The 24,199-nt window shown below is 33.9% G+C and overlaps 2 protein-coding genes across 4 annotated transcripts; one reads left to right on the top strand and one right to left on the bottom strand.

The window, feature by feature from the left end:
* Window positions 1–3,487: 3,487 nt before the first annotated feature.
* On the top strand, window positions 3,488–10,109 carry LOC134230779 (fatty acyl-CoA reductase 1-like). The gene is made up of 12 exons (XM_062712628.1): window positions 3,488–3,497; window positions 4,236–4,383; window positions 4,855–4,927; window positions 6,249–6,355; window positions 6,848–7,025; window positions 7,207–7,251; window positions 7,363–7,549; window positions 7,680–7,761; window positions 7,855–7,944; window positions 8,063–8,192; window positions 8,461–8,588; window positions 9,714–10,109. Exons 1-12 carry the CDS (start codon window positions 3,488–3,490, stop codon window positions 9,877–9,879), a joined length of 1,344 nt encoding a protein of 447 aa, XP_062568612.1. The 3' UTR covers window positions 9,880–10,109.
* Window positions 10,110–12,311: 2,202 nt separating this feature from the next.
* On the bottom strand, window positions 12,312–22,166 carry LOC134230770 (uncharacterized). 3 transcript variants are annotated; one of them, XM_062712620.1, is made up of 6 exons: window positions 21,937–22,166; window positions 20,271–20,456; window positions 20,058–20,167; window positions 19,622–19,688; window positions 13,261–13,345; window positions 12,312–13,076 (listed from the first exon to the last, which is right to left on the bottom strand). In XM_062712620.1, the coding sequence occupies exons 1-6, from the start codon at window positions 22,022–22,024 to the stop codon at window positions 12,692–12,694; spliced, it is 921 nt and encodes a 306-aa protein (XP_062568604.1). In that variant the 5' UTR covers window positions 22,025–22,166; the 3' UTR covers window positions 12,312–12,691. The 3 variants fall into 3 exon arrangements, with proteins under 3 accessions (XP_062568604.1, XP_062568602.1, XP_062568603.1); XM_062712618.1 differs by having other exon boundaries at window positions 12,313–13,076; window positions 13,261–13,351; window positions 21,937–22,164; XM_062712619.1 differs by having other exon boundaries at window positions 12,313–13,076; window positions 13,261–13,351; window positions 20,271–20,453; window positions 21,937–22,164.
* Window positions 22,167–24,199: the final 2,033 nt, after the last annotated feature.

The raw sequence follows: 24,199 nt of genomic DNA, 5'->3' as shown, positions 1-24,199 counted from the left end.
AGAATGACCACTCCAATTTTGAGTAACTCTGCATCCTTTTCATAGTTTCCTTTGGTGATTTTTGTGTGTGTGTTTACATGTTTGTGTTTATTTTTTTTCTCTTTTTTTTCTTTTATCAGTCCTAAGGTCAATTGTAAACACCCTCTGAATACTTTAATTAATCAAAAATGACAAATGTCACTCATATTTACACAATCACATCACATTAACACATGATGAACATAAGGTCATGATATAAAAAATATATATAAATCGAATAACTCGCTATAATTTGTAAAAATTTCCTCTTAACTTTAAAAAGTAAAATAAAATGGTAAAAACTGTAAATTTATCAAGCTGTTTAATCGATGTACTAATTGAATAAATGCTATCAATAATAAAGAAATAATTAATGAAAGAAGACAGAAAAAAATATTCTTGGATCCTGGATGTAAATCGGAGAAGGAGCACTTTATTCTGTAAACTGTAAAATATGTTTATTGTTGCATTATTTCATTTTCTGCACAAAGATAAGACAATAATTTAGGTCAATAATTCAACACTTGCATATTTTATTCATCTATTAAACTTTTTTGAAGAGAATTACAGTGGCAGTATTTTAAATCATAAAAATATATTAATGTATAAGTTATGTAATTTAAGTGCAATAAGGTTCACAGTTAAAACGGAATTATAAAGGTTGATCGTATAAATTTAAACTTTTTGGAGAACCAGTTTAGATCGATAAGGAACCAGTTAGATATGAGGCGCAGAAATTGACCAATCAGGAACGTACACTTTTGGTCACTGCACAGATGCATGTCATCAGTCAACGATAGCAATCAGTGATAGAAAGAATAATGATTTGATATTTTACTGGCAGGTAAGAATAGCTGATTTCTATCTGATGTAGCTTAGACGTGTGTGAAACCAGGGTTAGTTTGATGTACACCGCTATAGGATGTGAAAGTAGACATGGGCTGGGCCGCCACCGGCATCCACGTACTTTTCATTGATTTCTTGTTTTCATGATGACAGTTTTCTTATAAGTTCGAATTTTCTTAAAATAAGATAACTGGACAACGTCATTGAGCCCGATTCCTCTCGTAGTGCAGTAAGATTAGAAATGAAAGTATCCGGTGTCACTGTCTCAAATAGGAGTTATGCCCCTTCTGTTTGTAGTTGCTATAGCCTAAACCTACATGTAGTCCAACACATAACTCAGTCAAAGATAAACTTTGAGCCAAGAAAATGTGTGAATTTCAATAAATGTTCTATTTATCTTATATTTTGTGGGAAGTTTTGTTTTTGTGTGTTCAGTTTTATATTAAATATATCAAAACGTCAGGTATTGTTTACATTGCGAAATATTCAATAGATTGCAGGCATTTAAAAAATTGGACCAATATGTTAGAATTAACCAATTGTAATTCCCAATACCATTAAAGCAAAAGGTTATCAAAATAAGCTCACATAAACTGACACAAAATCCGATTTTACATGGGCTTAAAGTTCCAAATACTTGAAGAAAACCTTTATTAATAATATCATAAGTGAGTATAACATACTTTTAAACCATGTAGGAATGTTTTAGGAATATTAAGATTTCAGTTCAATACTTTTCACCCTTTGTTTTAATTTGTCCTTAACATATATTTTTCTCGGTGTCTCTAATCTAACCTGTTATTCTAAGTAAATATTCAAAGTTCATACAAACAGGAAAATAATTTTTATTGAATGAAGAATAAATAATGTAAGTTAAATTAAATTTAAAGATTTTATTGAAAATCTTGATTTATCTGAAAGTTATTCCCTTGTTGTAAAGTATTTGCTTGATTGAACTGTAGGTTTTACCTCAATAAACATGTAAAAAAAAAAAAATGAATATTTTTAGCTTCAACGAAGTTGGGGGAGCTTATGTAATACCCTTGGCGTCGGCGTCGGTGTCGGCGTCGAAGGTTAAGTTTTTTGGAGCAGTTTTCTTTTTAAGTACTTCTATGTCATATTGATTAGACATGCATGGAAGATGGTTCTTGTGTTTCATTGTACCAGTCAAAGTTTCAGATGCTGCAATTTCAGCAAAGGAAGGACCAGGTTAATGTTTTTGGAGCAGGTTAACATTTTTGGTGCAATTTTTGGTGCAGGTTTCATTTCCAAGTAACTATAAGCCCTATGTAAACCAAACTTGCATGGATGATACATAGGATGCAAAGTTGCTGATTGAAAAACTTTTTCCGTTAGTGAACAGGTTAAAGTTTTTTGGTGCAGGTTTCATTTCCAAGTATCTGAAGTCCTAAAAACTTGCATGGATTACATCTAAGGATGGATAAACCAGGCTTGCTTCGGATGCTGAATCTGACCTACATTTTCCGGTTGAGTGAACAGAAAGTTTTTGGTGCAGGTTTCATTTCCAAGTATCTGTAATCCTATGTTGACCAAACTTGCATGGATGATACATCTAAGGATATACTACCAGGCTTGCTAGATGTTTACTGAATCTGACCTGCATTTTCCGGTTGAGTGAACAGGTTAAAGTTTTTGGTGCAGGTTTCATTTCCAAGTAATTATAAGCTCTATGAAAACTTGCATGGATGATACATCTGTCTTTAATTTTCCAGTTGAGTGAACAGGTAAAGTGTTATAGGTATTTGCTAGTAATAGAAATGTTACCAAACTTGCATTTTTAAATACAGTAGCAACTACCGGGCTTGCTATGCTGACACATTTTCCGGTAGTGAACAAGTAAAAGTTTTTGGTGCAGGTTATAACTATGAGTTCTTTAATGCAAATCTTGCATGGATTTACATCTTTCATAGATGCATTACCAGGCTTGCTTCGGTGCTTTACCTACATTTTGTGGATGAGTGAAAATGTTAGTTTTTGATGTATGTTTCATTTAAGTTAACTATGAGATAATGTGCAAACTTGCATGGAAAATGGACTGCTGCTTCACCTTCATAACTTATGGTTGCAGGTCTATTACCAAAAAAATTTAAGGCTTTTATAACATTGTATAAACCAAACTTGCACAAATGTTGCATCAAGAGATAAAACTCTTTGCTTTAGATGCTGAATTAAAAAGAACTATTTTTTACTATGTATATAAAATTGCTTAGATATTTTCTTTTTGGAATGTAATTTTTTGTTGGTTAACATTTTATAATTACAGGTAATCTCTATGACAAAACAGAATTTGAGGAAGTCAACCATGAATCTTACCTGCGCAGTTCTAACCAAACTTTCTATGCTGAGAAAATGTTTTCTTGACTGTCTTCAGGGTTCTATAAAAACTACGGTGTTGTCCTAATATGAACTTTACATGTTAATGAGACCCAATAAAATCACAAATATTGATCAGAGAGTGGAAGAAATATGTAAATGTCCTGTAAGTACTGTAGCTGACTATGTTAACAAAATATTGTTTATTATCATTATGTGAACTATTTGTCATTTAGTGCTGCTAAATAGAAAGTTACCATAAATATTTGATGAACATTATAACTGATTTATGCTTGCAGGTAAGTATTTTCATTTCTGTGGTTTTAAAGTCAAATGTATTGTTTTAATGGATATAACAAATTGTTTTCCCGAAAGTCATTCTGTTAAATTATTTTACATTTTCTTAAATATAAACAAACATCAGAAACAGGGATGGAAATAGAGAAGTAAACCATGCCAAACATAACTTATACAGGTGAATTTCAATATTTTTTTTTTGTGGGAAGTTTGTCTTTTGTGTGTTCAGATTAAATATATCAAAACGTGTTTACATTGGTCATTCATAAAATGATAATATTTTCTTTACAGATACTGTAATATTAATATGTGAGTATGACTTTTAAACCATGTATACATTAGATAAAATAATTTAAAATGAAAAAAAAATATTGACTTGATCAAGTTATACGGATTCAGCTTGACATGTACACAGGCAATTTGAAAACAATGTCAACCACTTATTCAATCATTATACATTTTGTTTTTTATAAAAAGTTGGTCAATATGTGAACAAAATTTACATGAGCTGCATGTTTGTACAACACATTAACGGAAAAAATGTTTATTATCAAATTTTTAAAATTAATATGTATTCTAAATAGAAAGTTACTATTTCAATGACAGAAAAACAGTGGTTTTAAAATGTATTGTGAACGTTTCATAACTTAGCAAATTTGCATATGCCTTGTTCATATGTTTTACTATGTATATACTTTCTGAACATTTTATAATTACAGGTCTATGACAAACTGAGGAAGCAAAATTTCACGAGAAATTAGTCCCTATATACGGTGATATAACTTTACCTGAACTAGGAATAAAACCAAATGACCTAAAATTACTCTGTGACAATGTGAATATAGTGTTTCATAGTGCTGCTACCATAAGATTTGATGAACATTTGAGGTATTTTATAATTTGTTTTCCCGTCATTTGTTAAATTATTTTACATGTATATTCAATATTTTTTTTTTGATGTGTTGTCATTCATATGTAGTTTCTTTACAGATACTGTAATATTAATTGTAATGAATACATTAGAAACATTTTTAAAAAAAATTTTGGTTTTACATTGATCATAAGGGTTGTTTGACATCGGATTAAATTTTTAATTAACAGATTAATCATAATAACACATTTTACCAGCAAAATAAAATTCTCAAAAATGCAGATCATATTGCTTTAAACAAAAAAAGTCCTTTTTCCTATATACAGTTTAGAGGAAAATCTTGACTCATGCCAAAATATTTAATAGCATATTATTAATTCTGCTGAACTGATAAGCATACTATAACAATTGCCTGTTGTACATGTCAATTAAAACTAAGTTCTTGTCTTTGAAACTTTTATGTATATTATGGAATTATGTTTTTACAGGGTTGCAGTTGAAATGAATGTAGTGGCAGTAAGAAAGATGGTTATCTTATGTAGACAGTTTAAACATCTTGAGGTAAGCAAGGATATATAATTTGTCTCTTCTCTGTTAGTGTAATACAGAAGTAAATTTCTGTAAGTGCTAAGAATGTGTTTAACATAATTATTCAGGAAATCTACCGAGTTTTATTCAAATATTTCCTTAAATGAAATTTTTTGACTTCCTTTAAAAAATACATGCACTGATAACAAGCTAACTTCCTAGTATTTCAGTGCCAGATAATCTTGAATATTAAAGGGATAGATGTTGAGCATAGCATCAGTTAATTTTACTCAGGGTCAATACCATGAAGAGATCTTGGGAACTGTGAATACAACTATGTTTTTTAAAAATTTTAATTATAGAAATATATAGAGGATATTAATTTCTTTGTACCAATAGTCTAATCCACACTTTGCAAAAGTTGTTTCCCTTTGCGGGGTCAACCAAAAGGTCAAAAGGGAAAGAAACATCATTTCTCCTCTTTATGCTACGATTGCTACCAAATATTTGGGCGTGCTGTGATAAATCCATTGTGTTTAATTATTTTTCTTTCAATGTGTGGGTAGCCCCATCTTGGGGCAATCAGTACACAAAAGGCAGAGCTTTTTTAAAGTCAAATGACGAAGTTACAAACCTGAAAACGACAAAGGCTACTGTGTGGATTGTATGGGTGTATCCCCTAAGATGGTGGCCAAGGGACATAACTTTTGAAAAGTGTGGATTGGACTATTTGGATATGAATTTAATCAGGGCTCTACATTCATATTCTTTCTTCGTCATTTAAACTCATTTAGAGTTTGTATATTATAAATTGTACCAGGGTATACATCTTCAGGATGTATATTATACATTTACCAGGGTATACATCCTCAGGATGTGGGATGAGGCTTGTGGTTTTTGAGACAGTTGTATTTTTAGAAAGAATGGAAAGAGGGATAACTCATGAAAAAATTTCCATTACACTGTACAATCAAAAAGGATAATTGCAACAAGACTGGGAATTCTAAATGGTACATTCAGTGTATTTATCTTTCCCATCTATATAAACTATCTTGACATGACACTACACCTTAGTAATGGTCTCTTTCAAGTCATAAACAGTAAGAATCTGGGTGATAGTGCAAATTAAATGAGCATTAATTAAAATTAAATAACACTATCTCTATATCCCTCACTGGTCACTTGTAGACTGGTTTATTGACAGCTTCTATCCTCATAATCCAGGTAGTTAATCAAATGTTGAAGATTTACCTATATTTCACTGTTATTCTTGACAAATTTTACATTTTTATTGATTTAAGGAAAGGATTTGCTAATTTTGTTTTCCTATTTTACCATTAAATTTTGCTTACAGGTATTTCTACACATATCAACAGCATATGCTAACTGTGATCGTCCCTTCATAGAAGAAATGGTATACAATCCCCCTGTGGAACCTCAAAAATTGATAGATGTTTTAGAGTAAGTTTTTGATACATGTACATTGCAGTTTTATATGGATAATTTTATCAGTGATCTTTTAAAAGTCTTTAGCTGAAAGTGTATAAACAGTACCTCACTAATTTTTTGGAACACCTTATTGTTGCAAGATTGCTATTTAGTATTTGTAAGCAAAACAAATCTAATAGATTGTTATTCAGTATTTGTAAAAAAAAAAAAATTAATACATTGTTGTTCAGTATTTGTAAGCAAAACAAAATTAATAATTTGGTTATTACTCTGTGTAAGTTTTAAAATTTGTATAATAATACGCTAAAGCAAAAAATGAGAGCAAACCGTTTCATGAAATTTATGTATGAAAAAAGTTTTGACAAATAAAAATAATTAGCGGTTCTTTAATCACAACTTTACTGTGTGCTCCTTTTGAATTTGGTCCATGCATGAACATTATTATGCTTTTGAAGATGGCAGATTGAAAAAAAAAGGTATCTAGAGAATTTTTTTTTTATATAGATGGATGGATGATGACATGATAAATCTAGTAACACCAAAACTGATCGGCAACAAGCCTAACACGTACACATACACCAAACACTTGGCCGAGCACCTGTTGTTGAAGGAAGGCTCCGATCTACCTCTGGCTATAGTCAGACCCTCCATTGTAGGGGCTTCATGGAAGGAACCCGTCCCAGTAAGTATTCATATCATAGTTGTAAAAGATTTCAGCTCAGGGGAAATAGATTTTTTTAATTAATAGAATAAACACTGTAATTGGTCTAAGAAGAAAATTGCACAATGTTAGACATGCAAATATATTAATTTTGTTACAGTGCTAAACACTTGTTGAAAAATGAAATTATTTTATTTTCCAGGGCTGGATTGACAATTACAATGGCCCCAGTGGACTTTATGTAGCAGTAAGTTACCTTCTAAAGATATCTAAATTTAAAATATTAACAGTGTGTCTTTGCTCGAGCACTGCTGATATGCAGTTCTTTCATTGAACTTGCCCTTGTTTCATTCTTTAGGCTGGGAAAGGAATATTGAGGTCGATGAAAGGAGATTATCGTGGAGTGGCGGACATAGTGCCAGTGGACATCCCCGTCAATATGGTCATCGCGGCCGCCTGGTACACCGCCGTAACCAAACCCAGCTCCTGCCTTATCTATCACAGTACCACTGGCTCCGTCAACCCATTCACCTGGGGAGAATTAGGTCAGTAGCTATAATTAGACATTGTCGGGAATCCACAATGTTGATCTTGCCCTCCCATGGGACACGGGCGGAAATTTAATTTTTCTTTTAATTTATAGTGTTAATCATGAACTATACATTTATTTTGCAGAGGGAGTTGTGATGAATTTCTGGAAGAAAGTGCCTCTTGATTCTTGCTTTAGAAGGCCTAAGGCAGCTCTCACTAGCTCTGGGTAAGATATTTATACAGATAATATACTTAACAGAGAATTTATGCAGTTTAATTTTAATGCAATAAAAAGAAATAACACCCCCTCTTTTTTTAGTTTCCTTCATGATTTCTACACATTTATTGAACACATGCTGCCAGCTTACGTTGCAGACCTGGGCTACTGTTTACTTGGAAAAAGGCCTAGGTATTAAAATACTACAAAGCTCACATGTCCAGTTTTGAATTTAATGTTTGAAAGTTACTGAAATTCAATTGGCATCAATAACAACGTTAGTCAGTTAATATTTACTGTTGCATTTCAGGATGGTCAAGATCTATAACAGATTACACAAAGCTATTGGAACCTTGACCTACTTTACCATGCATTCATGGGAATGGTCTTACAATAACCTTGACATGTTGACCAGTCACATGACCTCAGAGGACAAGAAGGTATATTTAATGTCCATAGAAAAAAGTTTCTTCAGTAGAATAGTGAACAAATAAATACATCTTGTTTAAATAATGGACTATTTTTAGCAAATTTTAAACCATCTCAAAAATATTTCATCTCAGTATTTGCCTTTTTAAATTGATTTTATTTTGCCCGATTTTAGTCTCAGAATGCACCAAAATGTATTTTAACTTACTTGTTTAGCTTTCATATCACTTTCAGTAGATTATTTAGAGCTTCGTATACATTAGAATTTTTATTTTACAGTGCTTTTACTTTGATCCACGTGGACTTCACTGGCCCACATACATAGAGAACTATTGCCTTGGAACAAAAAAATTTCTTCTGAATGAAGACTTATCAGGCCTACCTGCGGCTAAAGCTCACCTGAGAAAGTAAGTTGACTCTTCTGCCAAAAACAGTCAAATTTTCATCTAAATCTTGATTGGGCCAAAAATGAAACTTAGACATAATGATGTCAAAATGAACCACCACCTGGTAGCACAGATTAATTGTCTACCATTGGGATATAAATCATACATGTTAACTCTACCAATTTAGGCGGGAGTCTACCGCTTTTTCACTCCATCTCCCGCCTACCGATTTAATTCAGAAATCTACCGCTTTTCTACAAAAGTTGCGTCTAAAGTATTTTTGGTTCGCTTGGGTATCCATTTTTGAAGCCACTCTCATAAAATCTCGTTAGATATCGCGTGATTTGACTCGGAAGCATACAAATGCTTTTTTAGTACCGATGTGTACATAGATTTCAAGCACGAATTTGACAACGACAACCGTACAAGATTACCAGCGATTACATTGGTTACAATAATTTAGTCAACATCACTGCCATAAAAAAGGAGATACATCTTTTAAGAATTAAATGAAAACGTTTGACATTGTCTATAAAAGCACAGGAGCTCACAATTTTATCAATAAAGTCAATAGAAATCACTCGATTGACCAAGCCATGTGGCACATCTCTACTTTCGTTTTCGTTCATCGCGGGGAAATTTGTTTTATATAACGAAAGATAGGAACTTGTTTTAGATCTAGTTTAAACCATGCCATCATTTGTTTTGTTTGACAATTGAATGAACATTCGGAAATATTGCTTCTAGTCTATATCAGCAAAGATCACTCTTCAAAAGGCCAAGTTAAACAGCCAATCCAAGCAAAATGATGAGCATGAAAAATATTTGATTTTGTAAATTTATGTCAAACTTATGGTGTTTCTGTCTTCTTCTTTGCAGTTTATATTTAAGATTAATTATTGTAGGTTTCATTTAAAGCTTTACATACATGTATATTACATGAAAAATATCGAAAATCCAAGCGTAAAACAACGTGTACGCAATGCTTACTTTTGAGGTCTGAATCTCCCTATTTTTTATCACAATAGGTTAACATGTATGTATAAATGTTTAAATGTAGACATTTCACATTTTTCTCAATCTTCAGCTGCTTTGACATTTTTTCTTCTTAACCTAATACACTTTGATAATCTGTCTTTTACATAGATTGAGAAATATCCGCTACTGTTTCAACACTGTACTACTGATCGCTCTGTGGAGGATTCTCATAGCCCGCTCAGAACTGGCCAGAAATCTCTGGTACCTCATCATTGGTTTAATGAACAGATTTGTGAAATTCTTTCGGTTGACAAGTACCATACACAAGCAATGAAAGAATCCATACCTCACATACCTTGGGAAATTATATCACCAAATACTGACAGCAAATCCATAACAAGCATTTCTACAGGACTTTTCCCAGACAAGTTTATTTCAGCCTAGGATTCTGTGCTGTGGAGAAGCTTTACGGATGACACAAATCAAGTTTCAAAGATTGGGTCTGGTGCTGATGTCGGAATGGCCGACAAAGGAAGCAGGAAGACCAGAATTGGAAATGTGGCTTATTTATTATGATTATTTTTTTTCATGTAAAGAATGAGGATTAAAGGAGGCATTTAATTTGATTTGTGTATTTTTTTTTTTAGGTCACCTGAGTAAACTCAGGTGACCTATTGCTATCACTTTTCGTCCGTCGTCGTTCGTCGTGCGTCGTGCGTTAACATTGGAACATTTTCAGCTTCTTCTCTGAAACCACTGAACCAATTTCAACCAAATTTGGCAGATAGCATCTATGGGTAAAGGGGAACATAAATTATGAATTTCATGGTCCCTGCCCCCCTGGGGCCTAGGGGGTGGGGCAAAAACCACTAAAATTAGTGCAATCTTTAAAAATCTTCTTCTTTACTCCTGGACATCAAGCAGTCAAACTGTTTGCATGATTGTAATCAGCATTGAGTCCTCTACCAAAATTGTGAAATTCATGGCCCCGGGGTCATGGGTTCTAGTGCTAGGGCGGGGCTAAATAAGTATATAGTGAAAATGCATTATTTCTTTGAAATTCTTCTTTTCTGCTACTGGGTATTAAATAAACTAACTAAGTATATAGTTATGATGAGCAAGAGTGCCTCTACCAAAATTGTGAATTTTATGGCCCCAGGGTTAGGGGTTCTGGTGTTAGGGTGGGGCTCTTTAGATTATAATAGTGAAAATACATGAATTCTTTGAAAATCTTCTTCTCTGCTCCTGGGTATTAAATAAACTAACTAAGTGCATAGTTATGATGAGCAAGAGTGCCTCAAACAAAATTGTGAATTTTATGGCCCCAGGATCAGGGGTTCTGGTGTAAGGGGGGGCTCTATAGATTATATAGTGAAAATACATGAATTCTTTGAAAATCTTCTTCTCTGCTCCTGGGTATTAAATAAACTAACTAAGTGTATAGTTATGATGAGCAAGAGTGCCTCTACCAAAATTGTGAATTTTATGGCCCCAGGTTCAGGGGTTCTGGTGTTAGGGCGGGGCTCTATAGATTATATAGTGAAAATACATGAAAACCTTCTTCTCTGCTCCTGGGTATTAAATAAACTAACTAAGCGCATAGTTATGATGAGCAAGAGTGCCTCTACCAAAATTGTAATTTTATGGCCCCAGGGTCAGGGGTTCTGGTGTAAGGGGGGGGGGGGCTCTATAGATTATATAGTGAAAATTCATTATTTCTTTTAAAATATTCTTCTATGCTTCTGGGTATTAAATAAACTAAATAAGTGCATAGTTATGATGAGCAAGAATACCTCTTCCAAAATTGTGAATTTTATGGCCCTAGGGTCAGGGGTTCTAGTGATAGGGCGGGGCTCTATTGATTATATAGTGAAAATACATTAAATCTTTGAAAGTTTTCTTCTCTGCTCCTTGGTATTAAGCAGATGAACTACCTATATAGTTATGATGAGCAAGGGTCCTAATCTTCCAGAACTGTGAATTTCAAGGCCCCAGGGTCAGGGGTACCATAAAGGAGGGGGGGGGGGGCTGTACTTATATACTGAAACTGGATGAATTGTTTGAAATCTGCACCTTGGTATTGATCAAATATTTTTGAAAAGCAAGGGTGCATTTTCAAAAATTGTGCAATGTGTGGATCTAGGCCTAAGGGTCAGGGGTTCATGTGTGATTGGGGCATTACTGATCATGCTGAATATTACTGATTACTTGAAATGCATTTTTTGTTCCCCTACCCTGCCTATGGGTATTAAGTAAACAAACTAAGCAACTGCTAAGTGTATTGTTATGATGATCAATGGTGCCTCTTTCAAAATTGTGAATGCCATAGCATCTGGATTAAAACATGAATCAAATTCAATCACTGGAAAGTTGTTGCATAATGCTCAGGTGACCTATAAGGCCCATGGGCCTCTTGTTTACCTTGAAGATATCTAATACAGATATTGGTATTAAAAGAAGGGTATCCTTTGGATTTGCCTCATACAAATATGAAAACAAACTTTTGAACAATGTTTTGAATCCAGTTTTGGTTGTTTATGAAATGAAACATAATCCTAGTGACTTGAAGGTGAAAAAAAGATTTTAAGGGAAATGCACCAAATTTGGAGTAATAGGGGCTTCAAAAGTAGAAGCAGAACAGCAGAAGATGTTAAACTTTAAGTTTATCTACGTCAAAAAAATTTTTTTTTTTGTTTATTGACACAAGAATAAACCAATAAAGATAAATTTATACATTTAACAAATACGGTAAAAGCAGTTTTATATTAATTGACAGATTGAAAATTGTAATAATAGTCACTCCTGGATTTGAAGAAATATGTAAACACCTACTTTTAAAAGATTCATATGTTATACAAATGAAACAATACATATAGTATTTAATGTAAACAGGTTAGATCATTTTGGGCATATATGTTATTGTAAATTTTTTTCAGTGAAGTATCAAGGTATATTTAACCTGTAAACTTTATATGTCAATTTAACGATTCATTTTCAATGGCACAGCGTGGCATGGATTTCAGTGAGAAATGAATGTCTTTGTATACTCATCAACAAAATTATGCATGTCTTTATTAGGATGGACGATTTCTTTAAACAAATAATGAGATCTGTGTTTAAGCTAAGGGGGATAACTACTATAATGGTCAGCTTTCGCTATACATATTACCATTGTCTATCTCTGATACAGTTCCATATGCACTGTTGTTCGTATGATCATACAAATCTTCTCCAGAAATCCTTTTTGAAACTTGAGCAGCACTTGCATAATGATTTTGGTTGGTGGTACTCTCAGCGTGATTATAGATATTTTCAGACCGAGTTCCTTTTATTTTTGATCGTCTTTTACCAAGAATATCATAATCATCTTGGCTTTTGTAATATGTTTCTTCTTTGATGTCATTGCTATTCATTTCAGGGTACCTGTCATTATCAGTTGATTGATTATCCTTTAGTTCACTGATGGATGTGTGGTTTTCACTTTCGAACTTTAGGGTGCTCTGATCTTCTCTTTTCCCTTTTTGATGTCTTCTGTAATATAATTGTGAATTAATTTATTCTCATTTGAGAAGGCTAGAGCTATTTCTATTTTTAAACAAAAGATTTTATTGTATTCTACTTGTTGAAAAAAAGGGATGTTAGTTTGAAAGGGTATATATATCAAAACTGGATGGAAGATGTCTCATTTTTTGTTTTAATTGAAAAGTCATTTTACCTTATGACAATGATTGTCAGGAGAATAACACCTGCAATTAGAAACAGTCCGCCAAATACCCCGCCAACCAAAGGACCAACATCATCTGTAACTGATTCAAGTCAATTACATTAAATTATTATACTAATTTTCTGAACATTTATTATGCCCCGGAATCGAAATATCCCGGGGGTACTTAGTATATTGTTTTTGTCCTGTCTGTCTGTCTGTTGTCAACTTTAACCCAGCCCAAAACTATTGCGCTGTCAAGGGTAAGGTTTTTTAATATTTGACACGATTGTTCATTATTACAAAACCTTTCTATTGGTACAGAATTTTTTGGTCATGTGACCTCAACTGTGACCTTTGACCTACATTTGAAAGGTCTTCAGTATTTCCACCTTTGCTACCCTTAAAACATCTTACAAGTGTATACCACTTCAGTCTACGTCCCACTCCAGAGAAGTGTTACCATCGGGGGCATTGTGTTTCACGAACAAATCTTGTTATACATTTTATAATATTGACGATAATTTAAAGACAAAACAAATAAAGTAAAACCCATTTAAAACGAATACGGATATAGCGAATTTTTCTTGGATTCCCAGCTATATAAATTTAACAAATTCTTATACGGATATAAAGAATTACGGATTTCAAAGGTCCCAGTGACTTCGTGATAATCGAGTTTTACTGTAATAGAATCTATAACACAGGGAACTGTTTTGCAAAGAGCTTTCGACTAAGTTTAAAAAATTACATCTTACCAATTTGATAATGTTGTCAGATTTTACTTACAAGTAACTTCGATTTTTTCACATTAAAATCACAATTTATTTAACTTAGAGAACAAAATAAAGTGGTAATACATGTACGAGGATTGTTCGAAAAGTTCGTGGACAACTGTCATATCTTTTTATTTGACATCATGTGTTATCCAAATTCGGTAGAAATATTTTAACAATAAATCCAAATGATTTGAATTAATTTTTTTCAAAATATTACGATTTATTCAAAACATCTTGATTTTTATAATGCAAAAATCGGATCGCGGGGCAGGTCAAAATTTAGTGAGTTACAAACAAAACACTAAATAATGTCTGAAGTCATATTCTCTGTAAAATGGAGCAAAAAGGAAAAACAACCTAAAAATTCAAATTCAGAATTTTTACATCCATTCGTATAAAAGATTATGGCTTTGCATTTTGCTTTGTTGAAAAGCAATCAACTTGAGCAGATAAGTAGTCCTTATTGAAAACGACAAAAACGGTGACGTTTTAGAACGTCACGGAGCAGCAGATAACGATGCAATTTTGTGTTTTACCACGGAAAAATTCTGAATTAACACTAAAAATGTTGGAGGAACAAGAAATATGTCACAAGTGAGTTGTGCATGTGTGTACAAATAGTGCAGGTAGTATTTGAGTGACAGAGGCTCTGTATCGGTGCACGTGAGGACAATTTGTGAAGAAACGGTTTAACTGTAAAAATCTGAACAAAAAAGTTGAAAAGTTGGAACGTCACGAAAAGACATATGCGCTTCAGAGTTGCTTATCCTGTGAAAGCGATGTTAAGTAATTAAAGAAATTAAAACCTTGACAAGGGAATATATACAACGAGAGCAATTCTTGAAAAATAAATTTCAAATATTAGAGAAAGGATTTAATAAATGGACATTGGATTATACTCTGTGATTTGTATAGGGATAGTATTTTTATTTATTATCGGCCGCAGCAGCGGCCGATCTATTTGTGGTTGTGTTAGAAAGTGCACATGGGGAAATGAGATGTTATTATTTTATTACTTCAGTGAAATAATTCTCTAATGATTACATGAATAAAATCATGAGTTAAATATTTTAAAAACTTACATTAAACTAAGTTTTAATCTTGTTATTATGTTTCTATTTCGTTATCATTTCGCATCAGATAATTGATTATTTGTGGTTAAATAAAGAGTTTACAATAGGTACCCCCCATCCTGGGAGTGTGTAAAACACGAAAGGAAATTGTCGTGAATTTCCGGATAATAATAAAGTGGTAAAAGTGCATGGTGAATAAAAAATTGAAAAGTTGCTTAACTAGTAAAAACTTGTTTGAATATGCTGTACAGCTGCGAATGACACAAAAATTATTTTTATACACTTTGCACCGCGCCATGCAGCATAGTCTACTCTACAGAAACAAGATACATTATTCCTTGACAAAAATCCAGGGTATCAGCACGTGGGACATCTTGAGAGGCCTACATCTTCTTCCTTTTGACGACAATAATTTCTCATATTAATCATAGACTTTTTTACATCGATAAATACGTTGGATGAGCAAATTCCGCACTAAAATTTCTATTTAATTTCTGAAAATATTTATTTATTAATTTTGCTTTGAAGACAGTCTGGAATAAAAATGAACACTATTTCAGCTTTGAATATCCTGTACTTTCCTCGCATGAATGCTTTGAATTGTGAAAGTACTTTTTGGCATGCTAAAATTTGTTAGCGGCCGATTTGATGCTTTGCATCAATTTTACTTGTTTCTTTATTTATTATTATTTTTTAAAAGAAATTCTTGATGCTATGTTTTGACGTTAAGTGTGCTCCGCGGGTATAAAACATGTTGATTTTAAACTGAAGTAAAATGATTTCTGTTAAATCGAATGGAATGAAACTTCACACATCAACAAAACAAATATTTTAACATATTATATTGTACTTATTTTAAATTTCTAGTGAGTAATATAAATTAGATTGACGTCGTCCACGAATTTTTCGAACAACCCTCATATATCCCTTGAGTTACAATTGCTTAAAAGCCTGATTTTATGAAGATTCCTGGTCTGATAACTTGTGAAATTTACTTACAGAAATTAAAATGTTACATATGCATGCGCATGTATAAAAACAAGATGGGTTTGTGAAACACCGATCGAATGGAATGAAACTTCACACATCAACAAAACAAATATTTTAACATATTATATTGTACTTATTTTAAATTTCTAGTGAGTAATATAAATTAGATTGACGTCGTCCACGAATTTTTCGAACAACCCTCATACATCCCTTGAATTACAATTGCTTAAAAGCCTGATTTTATGAAGATTCCTGGTCTGATAACTTGTGAAATTTACTTACAGAAATTAAAATGTTACATATGCATGCGCATGTATAAAAACAAGATGGGTTTGTGAAACACCGATGCCCCCCGTCTGATAGCTCATCACCAAAGACTTAGGTAATGATGACAAAATTATCTGGAGAAATTTTCACAAAGACTACACAAGAAAAGCACATTTGAAATATGAAAGCCTTATCACTAATCATTCAAAAGTTAAAGTTACATAATGAGTCGAAATCATGTGTTTCTTTATAGATATCTGTATCATACAGAGAAAGATTTATGAAAATTATGAGTATATAGCGAAGATATGACAACTAAACTGCACTGTAAAGCAAGAAAAGACTACACATTTATCAGTTCACAATTCTTCCATTGGTTGAAATTGGTGTTGCAGTTTACCATAGGCAAAACATTGTTAGCAATGTTGACCAATGGTAACATTTATTCGTTACCAATTCTGCAGGCCAACCACATCTATGGCAGATTTACCAAAGAAGATTTTTCGTTTATTAGAGTCACCCCAAAGATGGCTACCAGGACCGTTCCTGGTAGCATGAGTGAAGTTTCCTTATTAGTAATAACACTTCAGATGAATTTAACTATGATTTAAGGGAGAATACTGTTATTTCAACATAGTATTGCAAATTTGAAACAAATGAACACTTGTTTTGGCAAAAGAATATCATATGAAGACAAGTTTTCATATGAAGTTATATCCATAAAGTAATTTTATTTTGTTTCAGCAGCAAACAAACGTCTTATTGAATTTGAAAAAAATCCTCAATATTTGCCGTTGGTAAACATTGATCACCATAGCTGACCATAAGTAACCAAGTGATACCATTATTCACCTTTGACAATATGGTTTGGTTGTTTTATAATTTGTTTACCAATATGCCGTTCACAGTTTAAATGCAACCAATTGTACCATTGTTTAACAATGGTGCCAAAGACAAGTCAATGGCAAATCGATTTGTACCAATGGAAGAATTGTACTTGAGACCATAATCATGGAAACTTATTCAACTTTTCTGCGCACGCTTACAATAGGGAGGGAGAATTTTTGTATGTTGTTTAAAGTTCCTTTCAAGAATTTTTCACTAATATGGAGACGGCGCCACCACTTGCCGGAGAGCTGCAAGTTTTATCCTATGCTCGGCACTCGGGGTCATTGAGGGCCTCGGTGGGATCTTTTTCGTGCCAGCACCTACTGCCACACGGGACCTCGGTTTATGCACTCTCATCCGAAGGACCTGTCTCCACGTCCCACTGTGGGATTCGTAGGGAGGAAGAAGTAAAGCAATAGTTTCGTGCTGGGGCATACTGAAATTATTTTTACTTATATTTTTCTTCATGTAAATAGATTTTCTAAGTTCTGAAACCTGTAATTTTCTGAAACTTTATACTTTCAGGAACTGAACAAAATTTTCACGGGTCATGTACACATTCTACATTTGTTAATTTCCCCTTTTGTGCGTCACGGTGTTTCTTTAAGACCAAGGTTATTATTTTTTTTTTAATGTAGGTCAAATTCTAAGGCATGGAGGCTAAAATGTTGGTACCAAATGAAAAGTCCTGTCAGAAAGAATTTGCATGACAAAAAAAGCCCTGTCATTAACCATATTTCCAAAGTTATTTTTTTTAGTAGGTCAAACTTCAAGGTTGAGATGCCAAAGCTGTTGGTACTTTTAAAAGAAAGATATTGTTGCAAGAAATAAACATGTGTGAACATGAACGCTCTTTAAAAAGTACGACAAAGATAAAAGTGTTTAATTTTCAAAAGTAGACCAAACTCCATGGACATGAGGTCAAATTAGTTAGTACTCAAAGAAGGGACAAAGGAAATAAACATGTGAAATGTGAAAGCGCAACATAAACAAGAGACCCATGGGCCACATCGCTCACCTGAGAAGCTTCGACCATTCTGTTCTTTACCAGATTTCTCCCTTGTAATACATATTGTGACCCCACCAAACCCCACTGATCAAAATTAAGACAATTTGAAATATACACTACCCCAGGATGCTTCCACATAAGTTTCAGCTTTTCTGGCCAAGTGGTTCCTGAGAAGAAGATTTTCATAGATTTTTCCTATATATTTCTATGTAAAACTTTGATTCCCCATTATGGCCCCGCCCTATCCCCCCGGGGATCATGATTTGAACAATTTAGAATCTATACTACCCCAGGATGCTTCCACATAAGTTTCAGCTTTTCTGTCCCAGTGGTTCTTGAGAAAAGATTTTTAAAGATTTTTCCTATATATTTCTATGTAAAACTTTGATTCCCCATTGTGGCCCCGCCCTACCCCCGGGGTCATGATTTGAACAATTTAGAATTTACACTACCCCAGGATGCTTCCACATAAGTTTCAGCTTTTCTGTCCCAGTAGTTCTTGAGAAGAAGATTTTTTCCTATATATTTCTATGTAAAACTTTGATTCCCCATTGTGGCCCCGCCCTGTCCCCCGGGGGTCATGATTTGAATAATTTAGAATCTACAGTACCCTAGGATGCTTCCACATAAGTTTCAGGTTTTCTGTCCCAGTGGTTCTTGAGAAGAAGATTTTCAAAGATTTTTCCTACACTAGTATATTTCTATGTAAAACTTTGATTCCCCATTATGGCCCCGCCCTATCCCCCGGGGTCATGATTTGAACAATTTAGAATCTACACAACCCCAGGTTGCTTTCACATAAGTTTCAGCTTTTCTGTCCAAGTGGTTCTTCATCAGAAGATTTTTTAATGACCCCACACTATTTTTGACTTCTCTGTATTATCTCCCCTTGTGAGGGGACTTGGCCCTTCATTTTAACAATTTAAATTTCCCTTCACCTAAGAATGTTTTGTACCAAGTTTGGTCAAAATTGGTCCAGTGGTTCTTGAGAAGAAGTCGAAAATGTGAAAAGTTTACAGACGGACGGACGAACAGACGGACGACGGACAAAATGTGATCAGAAAAGCTCACCTGAGCCTTCGGCTCAGGTGAGCTAAAAACTATGATCACGTCAAATTTGGTTCAATTATTTTCAGTGCAAGTCAAACTCCAAGGTCATTGTCTTGAGGTAAAAGGCTGGTATCTAAAGAAAGGACACACTTGTGAAATATAATACCAACAATGATTCCAGAGTCTGTGCAAAGTTAAACGCGGACAAACAGACCAAATTCTATATGCCCTGCCCCTCCCGAATCTTTGACTACGGCGGAATAACGACTTTAAACTAAGGAAAATTAGTTTTATTAAAAGAAGGAACAAATAAATACCATTATTTTCTCTTTCCTCCCTAGCTGTCTGATCTGCATTGCTGATATTACTAATATTGTTTGGTACCTAAGAATATGAGAAAATATAGATTTGTCATTCATTTCTACTTCGTTACAAATTACTACTAGTAATTGATTTTTAAGTTTAAACACGATGACTACTGAGTATATGCGACAATTGAAAGGAATTTTGACTACTGGGGTACTTCCAATGATTGGCTGTAGCGAAATAAGTAAATGAATAGTTAAAACAAATAAATATGAGACGCAAAAATAGCTTCTGTTTGGGAAAAAGAAATTATGTTGCGGGGCATTCAGTGGACGTTCTCTGTGAAAAGGACTTATTAGACATCTCAAATATAAAAAAAATGTCTGAGCGCAGGGCAAACAAAAAAGGAGAAACCCAGCTCTCCCTCAATATAGAAATATTTCTTACCAGACAAACAGCATAGTATTTCTTTTTGCAGTTGTTTGTCTGCATCGTTGAAAAATCCCTTCCGTTTAAAAACTCACATTCTGTCAAAGAATTGGATTCAGTTGGGTACCCTACAAAAAAAAATAAACATAAGCACGCAAAGTCTTTCGCATAATCCGACGTAAAAAAAATTTGAAATGCCATATGAAATAGGAGGTGTTGTACTATTCATACCTTTATCGGCAGTTTTGTACACTTGTCTGCGAATGCCAATCCAAAAGAGGTAAGTAGTTGGAAATCGAGCCCTAATCTCATTGCATTTTCCCGTTGGGTCATCTAAATTTGCTTCGCCATCTAAATAACCGTTTTCTTTCAAACACATAGCATTACTAACATTCCAAGTCCCTGCTGTACCTGCTGCTAAACAAACATATACATTAGCTCTTTTTTTTTCTTGCCATTGACAATCATGTGTATATTAGTAAAAAACATGTCTAAAAAAGGTGAAAATAAAGAACAGCAGAACAGTGATCAATCTACAAAAAAGATGCGTTTGTGAAACACTGGTACCCCGAATGACAGCTTTTGGTGAAGATGCAAGTTTCACAAATACAAATCAAATTCCAAGGTCAAGAGATCAAAAAAGATGTTAGCCCCCCCCCCCCCCCAATGACTTGTGTAAGTGAATACACCTGTGAAATGTGAAAGCTCAAGTACTAACCATTCAAAGGTTATGGCCAAGATTAAAATATTTAAAACATGGGTCAAACTCCAAGTTCAGGGTCTAGAGGTAAAATATATATGTTGGCACCCAAAGAGAGGCATGTCACAAGGAATATACGTGTGAAATATGAAAGCCATAGCTCCAACAAATCAAAAATCGTGGATAAGGTTAACGTTTTTGCGGTCAATCAGCTGACAGGGCAAAGATATATACTCCCGAGGTGTCATAAAAACAAAAACAACACACAAATGCAAATTTGTAAACAAGGCATAAACACGGACCTCTAAAGCATTAGAGATGGGATCAGGTGCATTGGAGGAGTAAGTATTCCCCCGATTACTAGTCACAACCGCTGTGAGCCTTAAGTTTTGATCCAGTCGTAGTGAGATTTAATACAATCAACTTAGGCCTTAAATTTGTATTACACTAGAGGTACTGTGAGCAATTAGCTCACTAAATGATACCCCCGCCTCTCGTATGATTATAATGGAAGAAGTCCATGTTTTGCTGTGGCCGGAAAACCCAAAATATGTATCGGATCAAAAAATAAAATAAGAGGTGCACAATGGCAATATGTAATAAAGATTCTGTGAAAGTTCATTAAATTTCACTCAGTGGTTTAAGAGGAGTTGCGGATAAGAGATGGGTACCCCAAAGCGTAACAGACGGACGGACGGACATACCGATTACTACATACCCTCCCATTTTTCAAGCGGGAGTTATAATAAGTCAGCCGAAGTACGTAACAATGGTAAGATAATTTGTTGACATGATCACTATAAGACCATAGAATTTACGAAATGCTGACTTGAAACAAAGTTGCTGAATCCCCTGTTACATCAAATTATTTGTGAGTAAACTGCCTCGGTTTTAATTTTAAAATTGTAAGTTTTAAAATTTCATCGTACTCAAAGCATGCTTCTCATTATCAAATTAGTTGGAAGATATAAACAACTTATGCAGATGATTGCGTATTATTACTTCAAAAATAAGGAAAGCTGAATTAAGCCACCTCGTTATACCCCCTCCCGCTTGAAAAGTGGGAGGTTATATAGTAATTTGTTATACAATTTTGTTACGAGTTGGCCTTTTCTCGCCTATAGTCAGTAAAACATCTAATTATGAAAAAGATGAAACAGATATGCTGTCTTCTTTTGTGATTGATTTTTTACTTACTTTTATTATTGGAACAATATGGAGTCAGTGGAACTGTACAATTTTCGGCTTTATATAATTTATTTCCACCATCACATGCAATACTCATGCACAGTGTGTTCTTGCCTTCATCGTAAAAAAGAAAGTTTTGTTATTTAATTATGTGTGTGAAATTATATTTAAAAAATATTATACATCTTCTCATTCTGAAATATCATTAACTACGTTTCCTATCGAATATTTATATCCCCCGCTTTAAAGCGGGAGGGTATGTAGTAATCGGTATGTCCGTCCGTCTGTCTGTTACGCTTTGGGGTACCCATCTCTTATCCGCAACTCCTCTTATACCACTGAATGAAAGTTGATGAAACGTTCACAGAATCTTTATTACACATTGCCATAGTGCACCTCCTATTTTATTTTTACTTTTTGATCTGACACATATTTTGGGTTCCCCATAGCAAAACTATGGAAAGCCACAGGGGACCCCCAAGTCATGTTCTATATATTCATAGTAATTCAATCTTGGGCGGTCATGTTTACAATCCCGGCCAAGTCATGATCGGCCACACGGGACTCCCAAGTCATGTTCTATATATTCATATACGAATTACTATGAATATATAGAACATGACCGCCCAAGATTGAATTACTGTGAATATATAGAACATGACCGCCCAAGATTGAATTACTATGAATATAGAGAACATGACCGCCCAAGAAAGGGACCAAGTATAGACGCGCTAAATGTGATACAGAAATGTAAATGTAAAAGGGATTCATTGCATGGAGCCTCGGGTCTTAAGACCAACGACTGAGAACACATAAGATTAAGATAACATTTGAAATAATTTTGATAGTAATTAAACTAAAGGTGCTGTGAGCAATGAGCTTGACTAAATGATACCCCCGCCTCCCACATGGTTATAATGGCAAAGTCCATGTTTTGCTGTGGCCGGGAAACCCAAAATATGTATCGTATCAAAAAGTCAAAATAGGAGGTGCACAATGGCAATATGTAATAAAGATTCTGTGAAAGTTTCATTAAATTTCACTCAGTGGTATAAGAGGAGTTACGAATAAGAGATGGGTCCCCAAAGAGTAACAGACAGACGGACGGACGGACGGACATACCGATTACTATATACCCTCCCGCTTTTCAAGCAGGGGGTATAACTATACTTAGCACTATATGGTCATTGAGAAGTGTAGAATCTTTTTTTCGTTCCAGGAACCTTGATACAAAAGACCCGTTTCAACGTCTTGCCGTGGAATTCGAACCTGCGATGTAAGGATTTCTTATCCTTGACTCTACCCTAGAGCAAATGCTTTACCACTGCGCCACACGGGCGACTATCAAGATATAGGCATACGATGGTGAAAAAAGAAGATGCGACAGATATACTCTCTCAGTTAGGAATCAAACATACAGCGAAAGTATATCGCCTAGTAGTCACACATAGCTTGTTGTCAATACCAAATTCAGGTTGCCCAAATTTTGTGGAACAATCTTGAAATTATCTTAAAATTCTCGTAACACGGTTTTCTATAGAAAATATTTTTATATCTGCCATTACAGTTGCAACATTTTTTTTCACGGATGGTGATTTTAATTATCATACATATACCATGTGAGTAGAGTAACCTCCACCTTCTGAGAATTTTTAAAATACAATTCATTAAAAAAATACAATGTACATGAATTCCTAGCATACTTTACCTTCATTCTGATATCTAGCCTTGGGATTATGAAGCATTTAAAGCTTGATTAAAATAATTAATAACTATGTAACAGTTGCTGCGCTGAAATAATGTTGAAGACAGTTGAAAAAGTCTTAATGATCCTACTTTTAGGACCATATATCGCTTCAATTTTTTATACAAAATATTTGCTGTGTATTTTATTTATTAAAAACAGATTTTAGCTTTTGATTTCTTTTAAATCGGTTATATTAACAAAGTGTTGTTGAAAATGTAAGATTTGATCTCTTTTATGCCCTCTTTAAAACTGTTCTGTAACTTCATATAATAGATTAAAATTTTGAGTGAAAGGGGGTGGAGGGGGTATGCAAGCACTCTCCTTTTACTTGGACCATATAAAAGGGAAGTTAGCAGGAAGTTCGAATCACAATGTATATAAATATTGAATTGCAATATAGCATAACTTTTGACGATAAAGCAACGCATCAAATCCGGATACAGCGTTTACAACCTAATCACAAACCGGTATTCATTTTGTTTGACATTGATAAAATAAGTCATGGACTCGAAAGTTTCGATACTT

Source organism: Saccostrea cucullata, unplaced genomic scaffold (assembly GCF_032062105.1).
Source record: "Saccostrea cucullata isolate Sc308-1 unplaced genomic scaffold, CSIRO_AGI_Scuc_v1 ctg136, whole genome shotgun sequence".
Classification (NCBI taxonomy): domain Eukaryota; kingdom Metazoa; phylum Mollusca; class Bivalvia; order Ostreida; family Ostreidae; genus Saccostrea; species Saccostrea cuccullata.
This window is presented reverse-complemented; position numbering and strand designations above follow the sequence as displayed.

Coding starts and splice junctions, on each gene's coding strand:
- LOC134230779 (XM_062712628.1), top strand. Junction 7,026..7,206: donor CATGGAAGGAACCCGTCCCA/GTAAGTATTCAT, acceptor TTTATTTTCCAG/GGCTGGATTGACAATTACAA. Junction 8,193..8,460: donor TGACCTCAGAGGACAAGAAG/GTATATTTAATG, acceptor TTTATTTTACAG/TGCTTTTACTTTGATCCACG.
- LOC134230770 (XM_062712618.1), bottom strand. CDS start 22,024: ATGAGTATTGCATGTGATGGTGGAAATAAATTATATAAAGCCGAAAAT. Junction 20,457..21,936: donor ATATTGTTCCAATAATAAAA/GTAAGTAAAAAA, acceptor ATGTTTGTTTAG/CAGCAGGTACAGCAGGGACT. Junction 19,689..20,057: donor AATACTATGCTGTTTGTCTG/GTAAGAAATATT, acceptor TCATATTCTTAG/GTACCAAACAATATTAGTAA.